The 21,782-nt window shown below is 43.5% G+C and overlaps 1 protein-coding gene across 1 annotated transcript in view; it reads right to left on the minus strand.

Moving 5' to 3' along the window:
• map3k22 (mitogen-activated protein kinase kinase kinase 22) overlaps positions 1–21,320 on the minus strand; it is a 134,482-nt gene extending 113,162 nt beyond the window's left edge. Inside the window, exons 1-2 of the mRNA XM_067978759.1 lie at positions 20,855–21,320; positions 1,099–1,181 (exon numbers count right to left, since the gene is read on the minus strand). Coding sequence (XP_067834860.1) covers positions 1,099–1,117 — 19 coding nt within the window. The 5' untranslated portion in view covers positions 1,118–1,181; positions 20,855–21,320. The remainder of the gene's footprint in view (positions 1–1,098; positions 1,182–20,854) is intronic.
• Positions 21,321–21,782: the final 462 nt, after the last annotated feature.

Raw genomic sequence — 21,782 nt, forward strand, 5'->3', positions numbered from 1 at the left:
GCAGAGGTTGCCGTGGCAGGGTTGTGTGGTGTCGTGGACGCCGTTCTCCTGAAAGCTGGGTAATTTGCTGCGAACGATGGTCTGTTTGAGGTTGGGTGGCTGTTTAAAGGCGAGTAAAGGTGTGGGGATGGCCTTAGCGAGGTGTTCGTCGTCATCGATGACATATTGAAGGCTGCGGAGAACATGGCGTAGTTTCTCCGCTCCGGGGAAGTACTGGACGACGAAGGGTACTCTGTTGGTTGCGTCCCGTGTTAGTCTTGAGGAGGTCTATGCGATTTTTCGCTGTGGTCCGTCGGAACTGTCGATCGACGAGTCGAGCGTCATATCCCGTTCTTACGAGGGCGTCTTTCAGCGTACAATTTAATACAAGGTTAACACCTGGGCACATTCGCAAACAGAAGTCCCACCCCTCTGCACTTCCAGGATGGAGAACAGCTTTATGATTTTCATCCCCAGGTGCTTCACTCTTAAATGATCATTATTGTTCAATGAAATCTTAGTGATAAAACTAGTAACATCTTCTCTAGTGCATTTTTTATGTTTTTTAACACAAGTGACTTCACCCATACACCACCTGGACCCCATTTCTCCAACATCAGGTCCTCAACTCCGAGTACGTCCCCTGTTGTATAACAATCCAGACAGTCGAAGAGCCCACTGCACCTAAGGTACCCATCTTTTACTCGTTCCAAAACTGGGTGAAAGCAGAACATGAAACAAAAAGCACTGTGCGCGTGCATAACCAGCTAGGTAACCATCATAATTGCTTCCGGGAAGAAAGAAAATAAAACAGGCCACTGAGACCCCAAGGCAATGACCTCACAAGAAAGGTTAGGAAAAAGAAAGCATTTTGGCCTATTTGATCTCTTCCAGAATACATACCCTTTGCTTTCAGAGCCGGTACAGGCATAATGAGTCGAATCACCTTCTTCTGTGCTGTAACCTCTACAGCTCTATCTTCCCATTATGGCATCTAGCAGTTTCCTAAATGAGTTGTTTCTCTTTCAGATGCTGATTAGGCCATTGTGTGTTCCCAGCAAGTACTGGCTTTGTTTTACAGGTTTGAGAATAAAGGATGAGACAGAAAGATTTACTTACCCATGCTTACTGTCAACATCAGGACAAGCCTTCCGTGCGTCAAAGTAGCAAATTATGGGCTACCTTCCCGTCATGAGGTCACCCTGCAAAACAAACAAGAAAGTATATTTATTAATAATGTACAGCACATAAAATAAAAGCTTGTCATGGGGCATTTTAAAAAAATTGTGCTTTTTTTCCATCTTTAAACACTTTCGTTTATTAGTTCTAAAAATATTGAAAATGGGGGAAAAGGCTGTTCGACTGACAGTCAAGATTCGTTCAATCAGATCATGAAGAATCTGTTTGCTTTCCAATTGGTGTGGGAAGGCGATGCTTCATGAGGATGGACGTGCAGGGCGACCAATGGGGGAAGCAAGAGGTCATGTGATGAAAACTCCAGGAATACATCCAGAGTTGGCAACCCAACCCCCCGGCCATGGCTCCCCTCCTGATCCCCTATGATCCACTTACTTTGTGCTGGGGAACATTCCCCCTGGTCCCTGGCGTGACCGCGGAGCTGCCCAATTTCAACAGCCGGGCAGTCGCTTCCCACCAACTTTCCAGCAATTTTGGTCGGGAAGTTGGCAAGCGGCATATTAATGAAGGCCAGCTGTTACAATCGGCCGAGCCCCCCTGCTGCCATCCCCGGATGAACCAGCCGCTCACCGGGCTGCATTCCTGGCCCGGAATTAAATATCAACCCCCCATATGTTTGTGGATCATGACAGCAGGACTGGGTGTGATGTTCTCCATAGCTGAACAATCTGCCAACACACAATGCCTGAGCTCAATTGGCTGGTTGGGCCAGTTACCAGATCACTGCTGTGTACATAGAACTTGGATGAGCTATTGCCATCAGGGAGCGTAAAAAAGTGGGGAGGGAAACAAATACCATTTAAAAAGAGAATTTTTTTTGAAGATCTTATTTTAGTTTCCATCCCTTTTCAAGCTGCATAGACATGGGTAATCCAAATTTATGCAGTAATTCCATACAGCTTCCTGAACTGTCAACCACAGAGACTGACTTGGAGAACAGCTACACGGAGGTAGGGCTCCAGTGTAATATTGCAGGAACTCTAGACGGAAAGACCAACAACAAAAAAAAACTCACACTCAGTACTTAATAGAGCTGGTTTTAACTGGAGGCTGAAGTCGTGCGAGCGGGGAGGGGCGAGGGCGATGGCAAACCGTGAGGCCCTGGAGATTTTAACTCCCGGGCCTCACGTGCATAGGTCCTGCCCGAATACAGCGAGAAGAGGGATGTCAGGCAGCAAGAGGCCGCTGCTGGGGACCCAAAAGGAACAGTCGAGTTAGTGGCTGTGAGGTGGGGTGAGGACAAAATTGAGGGAGGGGTGCTCCTCCTGGCCCACAAGAAAACTAAAAAAGAAATCCACTTCCAGTCCCAGCAGAGAACGAAGAAAGAAAGATTTGCATTACAAATAGCAGCTTAACGCTTCTCTCAGAAATGTCTCCAAACGCTTCAAATATTTTTTTTATGAAGCACAGTGACTGTAGCTATGTAGATAAAAACAGTGGCGAGCAAGCTTCCTAAACTTTGCTGGTTCTACAAGGACTAGTCCTCTTCCCCAAATTCCAGATGATTGAACATGTTACAGATTTTTAAAAATTATTTTTGGGATGTGGGCATCACTAGTAAGGACACCATTTTACTGCCCATCCCTAGTTGCCCTGATACAAACGAGTGCCTTGCTAGGCAATTAAGAGTCAACCACGTTGGTGTGGGACTGGAGTCACAAAAAAGCCAGACCGCGTGATGACGGCAGGTTTTCTTCCCTAAAGGGCATTAGTGAACCAGTTAGGTTCTTGCAGCAATCCTATAGCATCATGATCCCTTTCACTGATAATACCTGCTTTTTATTTCCAAATTTTTTTTTTAAACTGAATTCAAATTCTCAAACTGCTATGGCGGGATTTGAATTCACGCTCTCTGGGTTATTAGTCCCATAATAACCAATCCACTATTGTTCCCTGAAGGTGTCTGTTGCAAGGTGTCTGACTGAAAGCCCATCAATACAAATGCACAGAACTCCTTGAGAACCTCACAAAGGCGTCTGCAAGGGCTGTGTGATTTCTAACACATCCACAACTCTACCCTACTCAGGTGATACCAGGTTTGTGGGGATAGATGGTAAAGACTTATAAAACTAAGGGCTGGTCAGTGAATTGGCAGTAAGGGGGCAAGAACTCGGGATTAGTACCAGAAAGATTTTTTTTTGCAGAGTCACTAGAATTTAGAATGCTTTACTGCAAGTGGCTATTGGAGCTAAGTCAATCACTGAACTGTTTATGATTCCATTAGGATCTGGAATCACTGCCAGAGGGGGTGGTTGAGGCAGATTCAATCGTGGCTTTCAAAAGGGAACTGGATAAGTACTTGAAAGGAAAGAAATTGCAGGGCTACATGGGTAGGGCAAGGGATTGGGGCTAGCTGCATTGCTCTTGCATAGAGCTGACATGGACTCGATGGGCCGAATGACCTCCTTTCATGCTGTAACCTATCTATGATTCTATGATTAGTCTCTCCATAGCGCAACAAAAATTCACATAAGAAAAATAGAAATATTAGCCACAGTTAAAAACTACTAGCAAATCAACATACTAGAAACTAAGGAAATACTATTCCCTGTGCCTATACATACATGAGCAGTTACAGAAACTGACAGCTGAGATCCTGCACAAGAAACTCCCTTACATATTGGAACACAGTGCAATGGAACATCATTCAACAGTTCTGTCAGACAGATCATTTGGTTACTCACATTGGTCTCAGTCCAGTAGACCAGCATTACTTGCAAGGCCCAAATGCTGAATTCCCATATTGCTGTGTTACTTTTGTTGTTTTGTTCAAATTTATTTTATCGCAAAGAATGACTTTGAATTATCAGGGGTAGACTGTAGAGTCAAACTGCCAAATGCTGTTGGATGATTTTTTAAACCTCAACAATTATTCCTTTTTCATTCAATCATGGATTATAAAGAACCCTAAACATGAATATTGTCATCACCAGTGCCAACAAGCCTGTTACCAGAATGATACTGAGGCTTAGAGGGTTAAATTATGCAGAAAGGGTTGCATAAATTTTCCTTGAGTATAGAAGATATATATAAGATACTATGACCTGTGCCTTATACACACATGAGAACATAAGAACATAAGAAATAGGAGCAGGAGTAGTCCGTATGGCCCCTCGAGCCTGCTCCACCATTCAATAAGATCATGGCTGATCTTCAACCTCAACTCCACTTTCCCTCCCGATCCCCATATCCCTTGATTCCCCTAGAGTCCAGAAATCTGTCTATCTCAGCCTTGAATATATTCAATGACTGAGCATCCACAGCCCTCTGCAGTAGAGAATTCCAAAGATTCACAACCCTCTGAGTGAAGAAATTCCTCCTCATCTCAGTCCTAAATGGCCGACCCCTTATCCTGAGACTATGCCCCCTACTTCTGGACTCTCCAACCATGGCAAACAGCCTCTCTGCATCTACCCTGTCAAGCCTTCTCAGAATCTTATATGTTTCAGTGAGATCACCTCTCATTCTTTTAAACTCCAGAAAGTTTAGGCCCATTCTACTCAATCTCTCCTCATAGGACAACCCTCTCATCCCAGGAATCAATCTAGTGAACCTTTGTTGTACCACCTGTAAGGCGAGTATATTCTTCCTTCGGTAAGGAGATTAAAACTGTGCACAATACTCCAGGTGTGGTCTCATCAACACCCCGTACAATTGTAGCAAGATTTCCTTACTCTTGTACTCCAACCCCCTTGCAATAAAGGCCAACATACCATTTGCCTCCTAATTGCTTGCTGTACCTGAATGTTAACTTCCTATGTTCCGTGCACAAGGACACCCAAATCTCTCTGAACACCAACATTTAATAGTTTCTCACCATTTAAAAAATATTATATTTTTCTATTCTTCACATGGCAGCTGGCTGATTTTCAGGGTGCTGAGGCCAACTGTAACATCTCAACTGCTGCCAAGACTATCGGATAACTCAACACAAACCAGTTGACCTGGGGTATTCAAGTCTGTATGGCATAGTCCCACAACAAACGCTGCCTTTGCCCACTGTACCATAGTAATCGGCTCTGTTGGTAAATCTATGTCCAGTGAGTGCCTGAGCCATGCAGACCAGGAAAGTCCCAGGTCCAAGCTCCAATCAGTGTCAACTAATATCTCAGCTAGACAGTGGTAGGGTTACTACAACTGGCCTCAGCACTCCTGGACTTGGGATTGGGGAAGCAGGTGATCGGCCAGTATTCCCATTCCTAATCATGATCAAATGACTTCACTAGATGCAGACTTTGGGCAAGAACAGGCTCGGGTTTGGTTGTGATGGTCCTCTGCAATCAAGTAACCGGCCAACACTCGCTGTCTGGGCTCACACAAGAATGAACACATGGATAAGGTACCCAAGAACTGCTGGAAGCCATGATGAGTCAGTGCTATCAGAGAGAAGAAAATTGCAAGAAAAGAATTCCATAAAACACAGGAGATCTGCAAAGTTTGTAAAAAGAAAAGAGATTCGGCTCTATCCCTGGCCCCCAAGGTTACTGACTGTAATTTCAGTTGTGAAACTGGTAGATGCTACAAAACACATTCAGGGCAGTCGGCCATTGCATTGAAACAAAACATATTTTTCCCTCAATAATATAATCCCGGGTTACTTTGCCAATAAGTTTGCAGAACACAATGCTGCCGGTCCCTCTATTCACACAGAGGGAACGAATGATGTTATTGTCCATCTGTTTTGCATCAGGTTCTTCAACTGCAGCCAAATCTCTCTATCAGATGTTCCATTTAGCACTGAAAGTAAAATACTAGAAAATCCTTCGGGGACTGATTTCCTCTGATTTACGCATATGTTTATGCAAGTTCACTGAGCTCAAAGTAGCATTAGTCACAAGCTTACGCACACACAGATAAACACACAAACATACACACAGATAAAACACACACACACACAAAAAACCAGTTATGGAGTTAGGTCACAGATCAGTTGTGACCTCAATGAATGGCGGAACAGGCTCGACGAGCTAAATGGCCTTCTCCCGTTCCTATTTCTGGAACATGTTAAAAACAATCTTTGCAAGAGAGCTTACTAAAAATGAACTTTGGGCTCAATGAGGGATTCCTTCTCCAGGGACACACCTTGAGATTCCAGAAAACATTTAGCATTTGAACTTCTAATCCCAGTTCACTGGAAATGTATGACACCACTTTTCCCCATCTTGAGTTTTGCAGACTGATATGGCTGCACTGATTCATCTCTTTAGTTCCCTTCCCTCCTCCCTCACTTCCATTTTGTAAGCTGCCTTTCTCCCAAATCTTTAGGTGATCTCTCCTGTCACCAGGGCAGGCAAGTAAGTCATCCATATTACCAGATTGCTACCAACAGTGATCTTGAACTGTCTGCTAAGAGAGAGATTAGCCAGTTACCTAGATTCTAGAGCCAGGAAACTGCATACAAACTTCTAATATCAAATTCCTCTGACCTCTATCTTACCAGGGATGTAATTTGTAAAATTGGAACTCTCAGTCTTCAGAATACTCTGCCCGCTTAAAACGTCATTGCAATAAACATCTGGGAAGGTCTCCTCTACAGATCTGTTGTAAACTATTGCAAAGAAGTTTTGGTGTGTTTTGATAGTTAAACTACAAAAGCTTTAGCTGTAGACACAGAGATTATATAATGTAATGTCAATGAATATTTCTAGAATCATAGAAAGGTTACAGCACGGAAGGAGGCTATTTGGCCCATCAAGTCCGTGCCGGCTCTATGCAAGAGCAATCCAGTTAGTCCCAGTCCCCCGCCCTATCCCAGAGCCCTGCAAATTTTATCCTTTCAAGTACTTATCCAGTTCCCTTTTGAAAGCTACGATTGAATCTGCCTGAACCACCCCCATCTGACAGTGCATTCCAGATCCTAACCACTCGCTGTGTAAAAAAGTTTTTCCTCATGTCGCCTTTGGTTCTTTTGCCAATCACGTTAAATCTATGTTCTCTGGTTCTTGATCCTTCTACCAACGGGAACAGTTTCTCTCTATCTACTCAGTCTAGACCCGTCATGATTTTGAATACCTCTATCAAAACTCCTCTCAACCTTCTCTGTTCCAAGGAGAACAACCCCAGCTTCTCCAGTCTATCCACATAATTAAAGTCCCTCATCCCTGGAATCATTCTGGTAAATCTATTCTGCGCCCTCTCTAAGGCCTTCACATCTTTCCGAAGGTGCGGTGCCCAGAACTGGACACAATACTCCAGCTGTGGCCAAACCAGCATTTTATAAAGGTTCATCATGACTTCCTTGCTTTTGTACTCTATGCCTTTATTTATAAAGCCCAGGATTCCATATGCTTTCTTAACTGCTTTCTCAACCTGCCCTGCCACCTTCAATGATTTGTGCACATATCGCCCCAAGATCTCTCTGTTCCTGTACCCCTTTTAGAATTGTGCCCTCAAGTTTATATTGCCTCTCCTCATTCTTCCTACCGAAATGTATTGCTTTGCATTTTTCTGCGTTAAATTTCATCTTTTTTTTTTATTCGTTCACGGGATGTGGGCGTCGCTGGCAAGGCCGGCATTTATTGCCCATCCCTAATTGCCCTCGAGAAGGTGGTGGTGAGCCGCCTTCTTGAACCGCTGCAGTCCGTGTGGTGACGGTTCTCCCACAGTGCTGTCACGTGTCCGCCCATTTCACCAGCCTATCAACATCCTATTGAAGTCTATCACTATCCCCCTCACTGTACATGACACTTCCAAGTTTTGTGTCATCTGCAAATTTGGAAATTGTGCCCTGTATATTCAAGTCCAAGTTATTCATATATATCAAGAAAAGCAGTGGTCCTAGTACCGACCCCTGAGGAACACCACTGTACACCTCCCTCCAGTCCGCAAAACAACCGTTCACCACTACTCTCTGCTTCCTGTTACTTAGCCAATTCTGTATCCATGCTGCTACTGCCCCCTTTATTCCATAGGCTTCAATCTTGATGACAAGCCTATTATCTGGCACTTTATCAAACACCTTTTGAAAGTCGATATACACCACATCAACTGCATTGCCCTCATCGGCCCTCTCTGTTACCTCGTCAAAAAACTCCATCACATTGAAAATCCTCAAAGGCAGGACAAATCCAATCCGGCCTATCAGTCCACTCTCAAACATCAGCAAAGTGATGGAAGGTGTCGTCGACAGTGCTATCAAGCAGCACTTACTCACCAATAACCTGCTCACCGATGCTCAGTTTGGGTTCCGCCAGGACCACTCGGCTCCAGACCTCATTACAGCCTTGGTCCAAACATGCACAAAAGAGCTGAATTCCAGAGGTGAGGTGAGAGTGACTGCCCTTGACATCAAGGCAGCATTTGACCGAGTGTGGCACCAAGCAGCCCTAGTAAAATTGAAGTCAATGGGAATCAGGGGGAAAACTCTCCAGTGGCTGGAGTCATACCTAGCACAAGGGAAGATGGTAGTGGTTGTTGGAGGCCAATCATCTCAGCCCCTGGACATTGCTGCAGGAGTTCCTCAGGGCAGTGTCCTAGGCCCAACCATCTTCAGCTGCTTCATCAATGGCCTACCCTCTATCATAAGGTCAGAAATGGCAATGTTCGCTGATGATTGCACAGTGTTCAGTTCCATTCACAACCCCTCAAATAATGAAGCAGTCCGAGCCCGCATGCAGCAAGACCTGGACAACATCCAGGCTTGGGCTGATAAGTGGCAAGTAACACTCGTGCCAGATAAGTGCCAGGCAATGACCATCTCCAACAAGAGAGAGTCTAACCACCTCCCCTTGACATTCAACAGCATTACCATCGCCGAATCCTCCACCATCAACATCCTGGGGATCACCATTGACCAGAAACTTAACTGGACCAGCCATATAAATACTGTGGCTACAAGAGCAGGTCAGAGGCTGGGTATTCTGCGACGAGTGACTCACCTCCTGACTCCCCAAAGCCTTTCCACCATCTACAAGGCACAAGTCAGGAGTGTGATGGAATACTCTCCACTTGCTTGGATGAGTGCAGCTCCAACAACAGTCAAGAAGCTCGACACCATCCAAGATAAAGCAGCCCGCTTGATTGGCACCCCATCCACCACCCTAAACATTCACTCCCTTCACCACCGGCGCACAGTGGCTGCAGTGTGTACCATCCACAGGATGCACTGCAGCAACTCGCCAAGGCTTCTTCGACAGCACCTCCCAAACCCGCCACCTCTACCACCTAGAAGGACAAGAGCAGCAGGCACATGGGAACAACACCATCTGCACCTTCCCCTCCAAGTCACACACCATCCCGACTTGGAAATATATCGCCGTTCCTTCGTCGTCGCTGGGTCAAAATCCTGGAACTCCCTTCCTAACAGCACAGTGGGAGAACCATCACCACATGGACTGCAGCAGTTCAAGAAGGCGGCTCACCACCTTCTCAAGGGCAATTAGGGATGGGCAATAAATGCCGGCCTCGCCAGCGATGCCCACATCCCATGAACGAATAAAAAAAAACCCTCAAAGGCGAACCACGTCTGAACAAGGCCTTCAAAAGGTTATAAGCCAATGATTACAATTTCACCAAAAGTAACTCCAGCCTCTCCTACTGTACACTAGCCCAGGTAGTTCTTTAAAAGGTTTCACAGCAAGGCTTAATGTTCAAAGGGGGCATCAAAAACATGGTTGTATATCACCATTTGCAGAAAAAAAGGGAATAAAAAAAGTCAAAGTATAGAAAAAGATTTTTTTTTTTTTAAACGTGACATTCAAGCACTCTTATCTACGACGTTATTAGAAACTATTAAAACTATTGAAGTAAATAAAGACTGCTAAAATTGCAACAGGTGTAATAGGTTTATTAGTTCATTCTCGGGAAGTGGGCGTTGCTGGCAAGCATGGCATTTATTGCCCATCCCTAGCTGCCCTTATGCAGCGAGTTGTTGTGATCTGGAATCTGAAAGGGTGGTGGAAGCAGATTCAATCGTAACTATCAAAAGGGAATTTGATTGCGCACCACTCAATAGGAGAATAGCTTCCTTCTGAGCTATATGATATTATGAGAAGATGGTGATGGGCCTTTTTCCTGAACCGCTACAGTCCGTGTGGTGAAAATGCTCCCACAATGCTGGCAAGTAGATTACTATTAACAAACTTTGTCAGACTGTTGTCTAGGTAACTCCAATTACTGGCAGCCAGAAATCAACAAGATAGCAAAAAAAACACCTCTAAGGCGTTGCCTAGGTAACTCCAATTACAAGAGGCCGGATGCCACTAAGGATGAATCCATCTTTGTAATTAGTCACTAAACTGTCTGTGGACCAGATTTCCACGGTTTCTTGTGTTTGAGGTAAATAGCAGTACATTTGCTCACAGCACAAATTCCATAAATAAATCCTATTGCTCACAAAAAAAAAGTAAATTGTTCAGTCGATCCAGTGGAAAGACAGGGACTATCACAAAGCCGAGGCAGTTATATAAAAAAAAATCTCATTGGTAGGTGGATAGTATTATATAAAGACTCCTCTTCATTCTTATTTGAAAGATTTATTTTAAAAAAGGACCGTTTTTATTAAGTTTTTCTTTTGCTCATTTTCCAAAAGTTTCCTCTCAGCATTGGCTGTGACCTAGTATTTCCACCAGTGGTTTTGCGATTTTCTTAAAACTGCAATAACTAATTCACAGACAGCCAGCAGGCTGAGGGAAAAACTCCAGCCTCCCTGGGCTGGCTGATTTTCAGAGTTACCAGCTTATAGAACTGTTGTACTGAAAATAGCTCTAATATTTCAGTGCTAAATATATTCAAACATCAGGAAGCAACTCTAGAAACCTAACTTTAATAAACAATCGCTGAGAATTTACTCGCGGAGTCTCCCAATCGGCTACTGTAACTTCAGTGGAAGGTTGATGGATTCACCAAGGAAATTCACCCCAAATCTGTAGTTTTTCCCTCCATTCTGTTTGTTTTTGCTTTATCCCCACATTCTCTTTTGGTCCTACATTTTAGTTCACTTTTTTCCTATCTAATCTGACCTGCTATATCTTTCTTGTACTGTTATGTCCTGAAAAAGTAATTCAAGTTTTTAAGTTGCCTTCTTTCTCCTTCCTACTCTCTCACACCATCTATTTTGAAGCTGGGAGCAAGTTTTCTTTCAGAAAAGGGGACTTTCATCGGCTAAAAACCAGCTGCTAGCCAATCAAAATGCCACAATGCAGAGACTAATATGGTTGCATCATGTAAACTTTGCATGTGAAATATTAGATGAATGCTTAACGTGGTCACCTGAAATTCCTTTGTCCGTGATTTAAATGGAGATGCTAAACAGTTTAAAATAAACTCGTTAACACAACTGTTAAAATAGCGAATTAAGGAATTTTATTCAGGCACATGTGTTTGCACTCTGATATTGCACAGTGTAACTTCAAAGACTAAGGGTTAAAGGCAATGAGTCGCCATTAGTAATGCATTTATTAAGTACCTACTGTCATAAGTCCCCGCCTATAAATGTCCCAAATTGTCAGCAGTCACTCATTAATAATGAGTGAATTACCTGTTTACAGTGTTACATTATGTATAGCAGTACCATGCGGTTCAATCTGGACTGGTCTGTGTTCTGAGTTACTGAGCACACGTCATGGCCTTATCTCGGTGCAGCTTGTATGCAGTGAGAGACAGACAGAACGAGACTCCCCAAAAAAATGGTCCACACAAATTTAGCAGTGGGACTGCCGCCTGGACAGATTGGGTGTAAGCTGTCCCACTGCTAAATTGGAATGCATTGCACCTGTTTTATGCCCGAAAAACAGGCGCAATGCATACCAATTTCTACCCCATGGTGCTGTTCCTCAAGCTTGCATTAAGCTTCAATGGATCAGCGTAGAAGGCTAAAGACAAAGCCTAGAGTAGGAGTGGGACAGAGAACTGAAGTAGCAAGGTAGACAGGAAGCTCATGGTTGCACTTGCGGATGGATCTTGTGAAATTGCTTTGGTTGTTATTTTAACGGAGATGTTAATCCAAATGGGCTAATATTCACATAATGTAATTTCAGGGTTTAAATCCTTTACATTACAGTATCTCAAAAGATTCTGCAACTATTTCCATCGGAGCCGAAAAGGCCATGAGGGAATTTATTAGAGGTTTTTAAAATTATGAAGGGTTTTGTTTTTATTCATTCATGGGATGTGGGCGTTGCTGGCAAGGCCGGCATTTATTGCCCATCCCTAATTGCCCTTGAGAAAGTGGTGGTGAGCCGCCTTCTTGAACCGCTGCAGTCCGTGTGGTGAAGGTTCTCCTACAGTGCTGTTAGGTAGCGAGTTCCAGGATTTGACCCAGCGACAATGAAGGAACGGCAATATTTTTCCAAGTCGGGATGGTGTGTGACTTGGAGGGGAACATGCAGGTGGTGTTGTTCCCATGTGCCTGCTGCCCTTGACCTTCTAGGTGGTAGAGGTCGTGGGTTTGGGAGGTGCTGTCGAAGAAGCCTTGGCGAGTTGCTGCAGTGCATCCTATGGACGGTACACACTGCAGCCACTGTACAACGGTGGTGGAGGGAGTGAATGTTTAGGGTGGTGGATGGGGTGCCAATCAAGTGGGCTGCTTTGTCCTGGATGGTGTCGAGCTTCTTGACTGTTGTTGGAGCTGCACTCATCCAGGCAAGTGGAGAGTATTCCATCACACTCCTGACTTGTGCCTTGTAGATGGTGGAAAGGCTTTGGGGAGTCAGGAGGTGAGTCACTCGTCGCAGAATACCCAGCCTCTGACCTGCTCTTGTAGCCACAGTATTTATGCGGCTGGTCCAGTTAAGTTTCTGGTCAGTGGTGACCCCCCAGGATGTTGATGGTGGGGGATTCAGCGATGGTAATGCCGTTGAATGTCAAGGGGAGGTGGTTAGATTCTCTCTTGTTGGAGATGGTCATTGCCTGGCACTTGTCTGGCGCGAATATTACTTGCCACTTATCAGCCCTTTTGATAGAGTGAATAAGAAAATGATCATTTCCTCTGCTTCGGGAGTCAGTGATGAAGTGTCATTACTTATAATTGTCACTAAGAAAGTGAGCAGCGGAAGACAGGGCTATGAGGAGGGACTGGGTTAGTTTTGGATTGCTCTAAAAAAGAGCAGGAACAGACATGTCGGGCTGAATGGCCTCCTTCCAGATCATAACAAGTCACTACATTAAAAAAAATTCTGCTCATCTCCCCTCCGGTTCTTTTGCCAATTATTTTAAATCTGTCCTCTGGTTACCGACCCTCCTGCCACTGGATACAGATTCTCCCTATCTACTCTATCAAAACCCTTCATAATTTTGAACACTTCTATTAAATCTCCCCTTAACCTCTCTGCTCTGAGAACAAACCCAGCTTCTCTAGTCTGTCCAGATAACTGAAGTCCCCCAACCTTGGAACTATTCTAGTAAATCTCCTCTGCACCCTCTCCAATGCATTGACAGCCTTCCTGAATTGTGGTGCCCAGAATTGCACACAATACTCCAGCTGAGGCCCAACCAGTGATTACTAAAGCTTGAGCATAACTTCCTTGTTTCTGTACTCAGTGCCTCATTTATATGCTTTTTAACAGCCTATCATAGAATCATAAAATGATACAGCACAGAAGGAGGCCATCATGTGTGTATCGGCTCTTTCAAAGAGCTATACAATTAGTCCCACTCCCCTGCTCTTTCCCCATAGCCCTGCAGATTTTTCGCGCTCGAGTATTTATCCAGTTCCCTTTTGAAAGTTATCATTGAATCTGATTCCACCACCCTTTCAGGCAGTGCATTTCAGATATTAACAACTCGCTGCGTAAAAAAAAATTCCTCATGTCGCCTCTGGTTCTTTTGCCAATTACCTTAAATCTGTGTCCTCTCGTTGTTGATCCTTCTGCCACTGGAAACAGTTTCTCCTTATTTACTGCATCAAAACCGTTCATGATTTTGAACACCTCTATCAATCTCCCCTTAACTTTCTCTAATCAAATGGAGAACAACCCCATTTTCTTTAATTTCTCCACGTAACTGAAGTCTTGGTACTATTCTACTAAATCTCCTCTCCACCCTCTCTAAAGCCTTGTCATCCTTCCTAAAGTGTGGTACCCAGAAATGGCCACAATGTTCCCACTGGGGCTTAACCAGTATTTTATAAAGGTTTAATATAACTTCCTTGCTTTTGTACTCTATGCTTCTATTTATAAAGCCAAGGATCCCGTATACCTTTTTAACAGCCTTCTCAACTTGTCCTGCCACCTTCAAAGATTTGTATATGTGCAACCCCATGTCTCTCTGTTCCTGTACCGCCTTTCAAATTGTACCATTTAGTTTATATTGCCTGTCTTCATTCTTCCTACCAAAATGAATCACTTCACCTTTCTCTGTGTTAAATTTCATCTGCCATGTGTATGCTCATTTCACCAGTCTGCCTATGTCTTCCTGAAGTCTGTTACTATTTTCCTCAATATTTACTACATTTCTGAGTTTCGTGTCATCTGCAAACTTTGAAATTATGCCCTGTATACCCACGTTCAGGTCATTAATATATATTAAAAAGAGCAGTGGTCCCAACACCAGCCCCTAGGGGACGCCACTGCACACTTTCCTCCAGTCTGAAAAACAACCATTCACCACCACTCTGTTTTCTGGCCCTCAGTCAAATTCCTATCCACGCAGCCACTGCCCCTTTAATCCCATGGGTTTGAATTTTGTGAACAAGTCTATTATGTGGTATTTTGTCAAACGCCTTTTGAAAGTCCATATACACAACATCAACTGCACTAACCTTGCCATTACTTCTTGAAAGAACTCAATCAAGTTAGTCAAACACAATTTGCCTACAATAAATCCATGCTGACTTTCATTTATTAACTCATATTTTTTCAAGTGCCAATTAATTTTATCACTGATTTTTGTGAACTTGTCCTGCCACCTGTTCCTGCACCTCCTTCAAAATTTTACTTGATGGCATATAGTGACTGTGCTTTGAATGGAGGAGCAAAATTGCAGGGCAACATGAAACTATTGGAGGAACATTAACTCCCTCTGCCTGGCGGAAACCGGGAGTTCAAATTGAGTGGCTCTATTTGCAGCTCCATTCACCCCCCCCACCGCCCCCCCCCCCGCCCCCCGCAGCAGGTTTAACCTAGCTGTTTTTGCCGGTGGCTGAGATGCTCACCAGATTCAGGTGGGAGCCCCGTTAATAAACGCTAATCAGGGTCCAATGATGGACCCCATGGACCCCGATTTCATTTTAACAGTGTATTGAGTGGGAGACCCGCTCAGTTAAACCTGTTGGAGAAGAAGCTGAGATCCAAAAAGGTATGTTTTAAAACTTATCTTTGTAAGGCCAAGAGGAGTCCTACCCTGGGCCCCAAAAAGAAAGTCTGGGCTTCTGCTGCGCCTCCTTCCCACCCCTCCTCCCGCGCCTCCCAGCCACCAAAACATCACCTGCCAGCAGCCAGCCAGCTCCTTCTTTACGTCCGTTTCGGTGGAATGTAAAAGAGGTACCGTCAGTCAATATTGGCCGAGCTGCCGATGGAGGACTTCCAGGCAGGCATCCCACTGGCTTCTAGCCCAGGAGTTAAAATCCCCCCTTAAGAAAGAAGCATTCAGCCTTTCAAAGCCCATAACTTTCAATAAGTCTTCTACATAGTGCACTGTCAGCGGCCCTTCCCAACCTTATCTGTCCTCAAGGAAATCAATTTCCACGGATAAAGGTTTCAAGGAGAAAAAAAATTGAAATTCCTCCCTGACTTCTTTTACCCAATAAAACGATCTAAGGAAAGCAGGCTATTAATTTGAGCACGAGAGTCTGCACTCTTCCACATTTACAATCTGTGGGTGGATGCACAACAGTTAACTGGCACATCGTATATTATAAAGAGCAAATAGCTGGCAACCTATTAGGATGTATCATTACATCTCAGTTATGTGTTAACATCATAGAATCATAGAATGGTTACAGCACAGAAGGACCCATCGAGTCCGTGCTATCCATAAATCACCCCAGGATCACTCGTGTGGTTTGTTGTATAACCAACTCTGCTCATGTGGATCAGAGTCTGGGTCTGACTGCCTATCCTGCTTGTAATTCAAGCCTAGCATTTGGCTAGAACTGTTCGGGGTAATTTTGAATTTGTGTGATAGTGTAAAGGTGATAGCTAATCGGCAGCCCGTTTTACATCTCTCCCGATTTCCACTGTCATCTAAATCTGGGTGAACTTATAGCTATAAAAAAAATAAAATTCTCAGGAAAAGTCTGACCATAAGTCGGTTGACAAAGACATCATGGAGCTGAGCCATACAGAATAAAAGGTCCCAAATTCAATTCTCGACCTGCATGGAGTTGTTCTGTTTCAAGCCAGAGTGGCAGTATGGGGTGCTATAATTTGTCTCAGTGCCCCTTACTAAGGAGGCAAAAAAGACAGCTTGTGTCCTCGCTCCTGATCACAATGTATCAATTCCAACTGAAAAATGCGCTACTCTGGATATCAGATGAGGTTAGAGTTAGGCTCAGCTGTGATGCCTACTGTGGTCCAATAGCCGCTTTTTAGATAATGCGTGATGAATAGCCACATGGCAAAGGTACCAGCAGAGTGCTCCAGCATGAGTTAAGCAGTGGAGAGGAGATGTGGAAGTGGGAAATTGAAATGTTCAGGCCATCATTTGTATGTATTTAAGTGACTGCCAGTGTACATAGGTCATTTAGGCATCCTTCAGGAAAAGAGCCAACTCACGCATGAGGAGCCGATGTCATGGAAGAAAACATGGAAGAGAAAAGGGCTAATGGTCCCTGAAGTCCATTTCTTCCAGACACAGAAGTCAATGGAAAACTGGGAGAGGTGTATAACGGGAGGCTGATCAGATATCGCCCAAAGTCAATATTACCCCCACACAATCTGCTCTATCATGATCTCTACCCTACGCATTTAAGCTAAGAAATTACGTTGGGCAACAATAACATACAAACACATACCAAGTTCATACATAATTTTAATAGTGATGTTATCCCTCAATTCTAAATGTATTAAGACCTCAGTTAAAATTGCAAACAAAGCAACAACCTGAAATTATATAGCACTTACAAGCTTGCAAAATGTCCCAAGGCATGAGAAATAAAATGGATGCTCAGCCAAAGAAAGAGACATTAGTAGGAGTGACCAAAAGGTTGGTCAAAGATATGTGTTTTAAAGAAGTGGAGAGGTGGAGGGGTTTAAGGAGGGAGTTCTGGAGCATGGGATTTAGGTGGCTGAAGGAACCGCCACCAATGGGATGAAGAGGGAAAAGATTCACAGGAGGTTGGAATGAGAAGGTTGGAAGGGTTACAGGCCTGTAGGAAGTTATAGAGATAGGGAGTGGTGAGGCCATGGAGGGATTTAAAGACAAAGATGAGAATTCTAAATTTGAGATGTTGGAGAAACCAGAAGCCAATGTAGATCAGCAAGGAAGAGGGTGATAAGTGAGAAGGACTTGCTGCGAGATACCATATGGTAAGCAAAGTTTTGAAAGAGTTTGATACAGTAATCTGAAAACCCAGGACACAAACTTTAAAACAGCATTTGTATTTTCCATTTACAATGATGCAATTCGCATTGAAATAAATCATAAGAGACATCTGTTTACAATGACCAAATAAGTCGAACCCATTTCTCTTGTACAGAATTCCAGATTTTTTACTAGCGTTTCCATGATCAAATTCAACAACAACAACTTGCATTTAGATAGCAACACGTCCCAAAGCGCTTCATAGAAGCATAATCAAACAGAAATTGACACCGAACCAATGAAGGAGACATTAGAACAGGTGACCAAACGCTTGGTCAAAAAGGTAGGTTTTAAGCAGAGTCTTAAAGGAGAAGAGAGAAGTGGAGAGATTTTGGGCAGGAATTCCAGAGCTTAGGACCTAGACGGCTGAAGGCACAACCGCCAATAGTGGGGATGCACAAGAGACCAGAGCTGGAGGAACGTAGAGTTCTCGGAGGGTTGTAGGGTTACAGAGATAGGGAGGGGCGAGGCCATAGGGAGATTTGAACAGGAGGATGATAAATTTAAAATAAAGGTGTTGGTGGTCATTCCAAGATTCTGTACATTTTGCTCATGAAAACCGTAAACTAATGGCCTTGATCGTCACACCCCTTGTTCAGTGCAACAAACAATGCTTCTATTGCATTGTATGCCCTCTCCAAACAAATGCTTACTTAAGAAAACACCCCTTTTAACAGTTTGTTATGTGGTTGAAGTATATGTATAAGAAGGAGACATTAGGAGAAGTGACCAAAAACTTGGTCAAAGAGGTTTGTTTTAAGGAAGTGAAGAGGTGAGGGGTTTAAGGAGAGAATTCCAGAGCATGGGTTCTAGATGTGAAAGCTCGGAGACCAGAAAACAAGAAGTGAAAGCTTGGGGTTTTCTTCCCTATCAGAATTAGTACAAAAAGAAAATTTAAGGTAAAATAAAATAACATAATACATTAGAAAACAGGAGTAGGCCAATCAACCCGAGTGGCCATTCAATTAGATCATGGTTGATCTGCACCTCAATTCCATTTCCGCGCCTTTGTTCCATAACCCTCGATAACCTTACCTAACAAAAATCTATTTCAGTCTTGAAAGCTTCAATTGTCCCAGCATCCACAGCCTTAGGGTGGAGGGAGGGGGAAGTTCCAAATTTTTACAGCCCAAAATAAAAATCACAACAAACTATTTAACTAAATTGGGGAGAGCTTATTTTTTAAAAAATTAAGAAATCTAAATTAGGTGCTGACGGGTACACAACTTTGGAGGTACAATTCAGCAACATGCTGTCACTGGAACGTTCCACAAGTGAGCAGAGCACCAGCGAGAGGCTTAGCAGCAGCAGACTTACTACCTACACTCAAGACCTGCCAACTACACCTCAAGCACAGTCTGCACACGTTGTGGCCGCTAAGTTTGCAGCCACAGTATAACTACAGCTCTAATTACTTAATTATCAGATCATTGTCACCTTTAATTCCATTCATAGATGTTGGCATGAGTTCAGTCATTCAAATTGAATAGGGCAATGAGCGGATAAGTAATGGTAGCATAATTAATTAAAAGTGATAGTTGGCACTGGGACTGCAACTAAGGACATTAAGGTACAAGTTGTATTTGTTACACCCAACTGAACTCACTAAAGGAATATGTTTGAGCAAAGTTATGGTGTTCTAGGGGCTGTTAAAAACCAGATGGGGATAAAGCTTTTATAAAAACCTGTGCATACAGGCCTGATTGAATATGCACAAATTGATACAAGGCCACCACACATCCACTAAGAACAAAATGGGGTCACCCGCACTTGTCCAGAACTTTCAATCAAAGCTTCACTATCCAGTTGATTGATTGATTGTTTGCTACTATTCTCCCCCAAACCCAACAGGTAACCAGCTTAATTGTACTGCCCTGTCAGAAAATAAAATGCACTGCAGGAATGTGCAGTATGAGCTGCAATATGCCATAAATAAAGATTAGAAACTTTATTTTCTTATTGCACAATAATGACACCAAGTTATTGATGTAAATACTGGGGGGGGGGTGACAAGGATATGCCCCTCAACTTTTTAACAAGGGGTTATATATGTTTCCCTCTCCAAATCCAAAAAACACATCTGTGTACAAATGTATAACCAGTTGTCACCACCAACCACCCCCCCCCACCCCTCCATTGGTTATACATGGTTAGGTGTTAGCTGTGGCTCAGTGATTGCACTCTTTCTTGCCTCTGAGTCAGAAGGTTGTGGGTTCAAGCTCCATTCCAGAGACTTGAGCACACAATCTAAACTGACGGTGCAGTGCAGTACTCAAGGAGTGCTGCACTGTCTGTGGTGCCGTTTTTCGGATAAGATGTTAAACTGAGGTAAAAGATCCCATGGCACTATTCAAAGAGCAGGAGAATTCTCCCTGGTGTCCTGGCCAATATTTAACCCTCAATCAACATCAATAAAAAAAACACATTATCACATTGCTGTTTGTGGGACCTTGCTGTGCACAAATTGGCTGCTGTGTTTCCTACATTACAACAGTGACTACACTTTAAAAAGTACTTCATTGGCTGTAAAGCACTTTGGTACCTCCTGAGGTTGTGAAATGCGCTATATAAATTCAAGTTCTTTCTTACGTCTGTACAACCACAGAGCACATATCCCTGCCCCAGCACGAACCTTTTGCCATTGATGTCCTCTGTCCAAATCCCAGAATTTTTCCTGTTGTTCCCCCCGCCCAACCCCATCCTAAAAATATTTATACTTGGTTGCTCCTCTGTTCAAGCACACGAATTTACCGGAAAATAACGGGGGGGGGGGATACAAGGAGGTGAGATTTCATATTTATTTATTTTTTATCATGAAAATACACACCACCTACATAAAATATACAGTGTGGAGTCTGTTAGAAGGGATTGGTCAGCAACATTCTGGGAACAGGCTGCAAAATTAAATTAGCCTCTTAAATTTATACCCACACATTTCTTTTTGAATAAACGCGTCAAGATGTAAGTCCAAATTTCGTAAGTTTTTGTTAAAAAGTAACCGAACGTGACAGTAAATACTGTAGCAATTCGAGGCGATGCTTACTTCCTGGACAGGTTAGAAAGATTGCAAAACAGAAACAGCTCGACACTTTTGGAACATTTTGTAGTTATAAAAAAAATTGAAACAACTGCTTGTCTAGCTTGCACCTCAAAATGTTTCCAATTTGTAGAATATTTATATACAGCACGGAAAAGTTTTTGAAAGTATCAAATATTTTACCTCAGTCTACAGTTCAATTTGATCGTCGTGTTTTCTGCTGTGGGTTTTTTGCTTCTCTCGCTTGCTGACGTCCGGAGTGCCTTCCTCTTTATTGGGACTTTTTTTTTGATGTTGAGATACAGGAACCAGCTCCTCTAGCTCTGATGACATTAAATGTGGGGGTGGGGGGTAGCTTCTCCTGCTCTTGTGGTGGGGGGGGGGGGCTGAGACACTGCGCGGGCACTGAGGGCAACGCGAGCTCTCCCTCACCCCAAGGGGCACAGATACAACTCGGCAAATCTTTGCCAAAGAAAAACAGGGGGCAAGGCAAAGCTTTCACCTCCTCTGTTTTTTTCTTCTTTGCAAATAAATCAGTGACTAGGTCCACTCCCCAAGCTTGCTACTTCACTTTCTGCAGCCTCCAAACTTTCGGCCCCCTCCGGCTCTGTTTCTTGCTTTCGCTCGCTCACACTTCTGTTTTTCCGTGTGAAAGTTCAGCATGCCTGCGTCAATGTAATATGAGCATCAAGAAATCATGACGTGGTCACACCGCCTCACCCTCCAGCGTTTGGTATTACACACACACACCGATACTGTACAAGATGCAGCAGAAATCCTGAGCATCCCTAGATTTCCCCAGGTGCCCTACTTTACGGATCAGTCATGTTCTCGTCTCTGATTGAAGTAAAGACAATGTTAAGAGTGTTAAGGTTAAAATGTTAAGAGTGAAACATATGTTTGATCAAAAAAAGATTACAAATCTATCTTTGCTTCATTTTTAACAGGGTTCCCATCCATGTAATACAACACTTTATTAAATTTGTTCTCAGGATGTGATAACAGTGGTAAGGCCAGCATTTATTGTCCATTCCTAAATGCCCTGAGAAGGTGTTGCTGGGTTTTTTTCTTGAATCACTGCGGTCCTTATGGTGATGGTGTTCCCACAGTG

Source organism: Heptranchias perlo, chromosome 3 (genome assembly GCF_035084215.1).
Source record: "Heptranchias perlo isolate sHepPer1 chromosome 3, sHepPer1.hap1, whole genome shotgun sequence".
Taxonomy (NCBI): domain Eukaryota; kingdom Metazoa; phylum Chordata; class Chondrichthyes; order Hexanchiformes; family Hexanchidae; genus Heptranchias; species Heptranchias perlo.